General features: G+C 47.2%; 1 protein-coding gene across 1 annotated transcript; it reads right to left on the reverse strand.

The window, feature by feature from the left end:
• Positions 1-361: 361 nt before the first annotated feature.
• LOC128711529 (sphingomyelin phosphodiesterase-like) lies at positions 362-2,593 on the reverse strand. Its single transcript, XM_053806408.1, has 3 exons — positions 2,446-2,593; positions 778-2,207; positions 362-700 (listed from the first exon to the last, which is right to left on the reverse strand). Exons 1-3 carry the CDS (start codon positions 2,591-2,593, stop codon positions 362-364), a joined length of 1,917 nt encoding a protein of 638 aa, XP_053662383.1.
• Positions 2,594-4,395: the final 1,802 nt, after the last annotated feature.

The raw sequence follows: 4,395 nt of genomic DNA on the forward strand, positions 1-4,395 counted from the left end.
TCATTGAAAAGATTCAATCGACTTTGTCTTAAAAACATGACCGACAAAAACCAACGTCAAATGTTGCGTTCCTTATCGATTGCATGTGTACTTTGGAGGCATTGATTGTTGGCACCTTTTACAAGAATCATCCAACCAAGCCCACGCGATACGTGATATCGGTTAATTATTATTACGTCATGTGTAATGACCCCAGGAAATGACCATCAATGAAGGCCAATGTTTCCGTACACGGTCAATCACTATTTGACTATGAAAACAGCATTTTTGGCGCTCATTTCATTTTAAAAATTCATATTTTAGATATATTTTTCCTTCACTACGTTTATAAAACGTAATCATTTTGCCAATAAAACACCGTTTAGTCGAAGAATGTGTCCGACAGTTCCTGGCACTTCCGGAGATCGTCCGCCTGATTGGTGACGATCTCACACAGATGATTCAGCAGACAATCCTCTTCACAGTCGTTGGCAAGCGATGCATCCGCCAGTTTAACCTTATACTCCCAGTACCGGCGCAAATCGTCCCGTCCCGCGGGCGTTCCCAACCGTTGAATTAGCTCATCCACACCGGCTGGACTCAGATCCGACAAACCAAACTCCTCCTGGAACGAATACATAAGGAACCAGTCCGGGCGCTCATCCGGTGTCAAGTTAGCGGACGTTAGATTGTACGCGTACGATTCAAAATCGGTCACTTCCTGTAAGACGAAGAGGAGAGAAAAAAGGCTTATAGTGATTTAAACTTCCAAAAGGTCTTCTATGAAGAAAAACTCACATAAGTCTCCGGATTGACGTAGTACACGACGTAGTTCGGGTTGACATTCGTGTGTGCCGTGCCACTGCCACCGTTCCACGCCACACCGACAGCAAACTCGGGATTTTCGCTCGCGTAAAACACATTAAACTCGTCCTTGTGTGTGTGACCGTGGAACTGCGCACTGATCGTATCACGGAAGCGCTCTAAGATTCGTCGATACTCCCGCTGCCACACGCTGAAACAGTCGGACGAGATTGGAAGGTGGGCCAGGATGTGTACCTTTTCGCCGGCCCGTTCCGCCTGCAGCAAAACGTCATGCAACCATTGCAGCTGTCCCTTGAGCGCATCCGGTTGGTATAGGATCCACCAGTTGAAGGTGTAACAGTCGTTGTTGTTGAGTGCGATCACACGGAATCCGGGTCGTACCAGGGCCGTGTAGTACCCGCCGAGCCGAATCGTCTGCTCGGTTGCACGGGGCAACCAGTGACTCCAGAGATCGGCGGACAAGTGGTACAGCCAGTTCGTGGAAAAGTCCGGACGCGTCACCTCACCAAGTTCGTACACATTCGTCGGGTGTGCTTCGTGATTGCCAAGAATATTGTAGACGGGCGTTTCGGGGAACGTTTCACGCAGTTTGTTAATCACTCGGTTAATCGAGCGCACATTGTAACCGATCGAGGTCTCCCAGATACCATGATCGATGATATCACCGGTGTGGTAGACAAAGTCCGCATCGGAATGTTCTTCCGCTACGCGATCGATAAGATCTTCGACCGCGTTCCACGGTGTATCGCAGTTTCGATAGTCACCCCAATGTCCGGAGGCTGCTGCAGGGTCGTCTGGGATACCTTGAGACTCCCGGCAGCAGGCCGGTGCCCCACATTCCGCATTGTATCCGGTGCGATAGTTCGGATCGAAGTGAAGATCAGTGATTTGGACGATCTTCAGATCGTTTGGACCCCGCTGGGCCGTACCAGCCTTTGACGCGGTCACTGGTGTTCCGTTCGAATCAACATCCACCTGCCACTCGGTAAAGGTGGCATCGTCCAGCACGCATGCACCCGATTGGAAGACCACGGCGCACAACGATGCCGATGTTAGATCCGGTCGATTGTCCACAATATAAAGGATGGGATCAATGTTGAGCTCTATCAGCCCCCGGCAGATGGATTCTTCCTGCAGATTGAGCATCGTGCACAGTTCCACCGTCGTGTTGAACACTTCCTCCCGGGAGGCACCTTCCCGGCGGAACTCCAGAACCGATCCACCGAACCCACGACAGATCGCACACAGCGGGCCCTCGCGGGTCGTTGGCAGTTCGCGTATTTCCTGAGCACGTTCACTTTTGCTAATAGCGGACCCGTGGATCAGCTGTCGGAAGTGCGGCGACATGGTGCCGTCCGTCTTCCATCGACGGAATTCCCGCGAGACTTTGTCCTCAAACTTAACTGCACAAAACAAACAGCGTTTGATAATTAATGATAATCCGTTTTATAGCACAAGCACCCACAATAACCCCCCATGAAGAGGAACGTGTTGAATTGCGGTGATGAGGGTGTGATAAGATTAAGCGTACGAGTAGCAACGGTCTTAAGGATCGTTCGATCGACGCACGTTTTTATTGATAACAACTTTGTTTGCGTCACGGAAAAGGGCACATTTAGGGACTGGTGGGCACACACTTACCGTAAAACTTTTGGAGCTTCTCGACCGTTTCGCGATATCCTTTCGGTTGCAACCGATCGGCCTCTGCTGTAGGTGTCTGCAGTGCCACCAACAACGCCAGGGACAGCAACGTGGCTCTCCCAAGCAGCACCGACGTTTTGCGCTGCATTGCACTGCTTGCTAACTTCACTTGTTTGTTCACGCGTCTCCAGATGTCCAGCACACTATAGCGTGCTATCGCCTTGTTGCGGTGAGTTTTTATACCACCGACGCCGGGAAACCGTCCCGATAAGGTAAGTCAAATACGCCTCAATCAATTGCGCTACCGTATGGTGATGGGTTGGAAACGCGGTATCGGAATTCGCGTGCACAAAGCTCTGTCTTCTTGATTACTTGACACTCTTGACCACTTTACGAACGGAGGTTCTCCAGATGAATTTCCTTCGGTGTGGTTCGACGGTGGCGTGGGTGAGAAATACGCGATAAGCGAAGATTTGCTGTGGCTTTACTTAAACGATATTGGGTTTACGATCGTGTTAGGGATCATTGGCTTTTGGATGGGTGATTTGGCGGAAGATCTAGGGCTAGCATCTAGGGTGAAGTAGTAAACACTGCGTGATCACGCGACGAGGGTTGCCTCTGTTGGACATTTAATTCGTGCAATCCGATTAGCAAATCGGGCAATATCTACTGTTTATGAGCGAAAGATTTGTAACGATTTTGAGGCACGATCGCTTCAGGCAGAAGTACGGTCAAAGTACGCCTAGGTAATTTATTGGTGATTACAGAAACTTTCACTTTACTATAATGATTTATTGGTGAAAGTGGAGTGTCCATAAACACTTTACACGCAATTAGTAATCGTTTGGAGTATTTCTATGTTTGATTTTTACTTCACGTTTTATTATTAATAGCATCAATGATGAAGTGATGTGTATATGGGACTTATAATACTTTGCACTTGGTCGCAAGTTCAACGTTTAAAAATGATTTCCAATGAATTGGTTTCGAAGTTATCACTGTCAATCAATCACTGTTGTCACTATCAATTGAATTATCTTGGAGTCAAACCTTAATGTCGATTAGCTTGAGGTCATCCTGGGAATAATATTTTTTTCCAAATTTTTCATTTCATTTGTCAAAAAGGTTGCTGCTTCACTATGGTAAAATATGTAGTACAAAGTAGGTTGTCCTGTCACATTTAAAATGACAGTTATGAGCTGTCAAAAGGACACTAGTGCCTTATGACACACAGTGCCTTATGAAGCGAATGAGCTTGATTTATCTTCCTTAAACGTGAATAAATAAATTTAAGACGGGAATTATTTTGCAATAGATGAAGAAAATGTATATTTAACAGCCAATCAAGATTGGCTGACCATTTTTATTCAAGCGGAAATACTCTTGTGAGCTATAAAACGAAGCTAACTCGGCCAGACGCTGTAGTTTATAGCGTTGCTCAGTTGCTACGGTTGCTGTGGCGCTCACCTCCGCTTCGTCGTTCGTGCTCGTTGACCATTTAATGTCCGCCACTGCACAGGTCGGGAAGAAGGACCATTTGTAATAACAATGTTCGTTAAACGATGAAATGCCTTTCGCCAGATGGCAAGGGTGTACACTATTTGTAATGCCATACTGGCAGCCAAGTGCTCCAGGTCAGTGGTGAAGCGATGAAAAGAGCATTGTTAAAAAGGAACAACCACTTTTTTTTCTTTTGCCCGCTTCCCTGGTAACTTGCACTTCGAACGCAATGCAATGCGCTACAGGGAGGCGGTTTTTTTTATCAATAATTTCTTTCCGATCAGAAACTACACGGTACACAAACCGGTAACCACTTGAGAGTACGAACAGCGCCGCTCGGTTGGCAAATCTACCGGTTGCTTGCAAGCACCGTCATTGAAGCTTTTCCTCCCACATCTTGTGGGTTCTTCTCGGTAAAACCTGTCCCGGTATGCACTCGTCGAATCAATA

The sequence above is a fragment of the Anopheles marshallii genome, chromosome 3 (genome assembly GCF_943734725.1).
Source record: "Anopheles marshallii chromosome 3, idAnoMarsDA_429_01, whole genome shotgun sequence".
In the NCBI taxonomy this organism is placed as follows: Eukaryota; Metazoa; Arthropoda; class Insecta; order Diptera; family Culicidae; genus Anopheles; species Anopheles marshallii.

Coding starts and splice junctions, on each gene's coding strand:
- LOC128711529 (XM_053806408.1), bottom strand. CDS start 2,593: ATGCAGCGCAAAACGTCGGTGCTGCTTGGGAGAGCCACGTTGCTGTCC. Junction 2,208..2,445: donor GAAGCTCCAAAAGTTTTACG/GTAAGTGTGTGC, acceptor TGTTTTGTGCAG/TTAAGTTTGAGGACAAAGTC. Junction 701..777: donor ACGTCAATCCGGAGACTTAT/GTGAGTTTTTCT, acceptor TTCGTCTTACAG/GAAGTGACCGATTTTGAATC.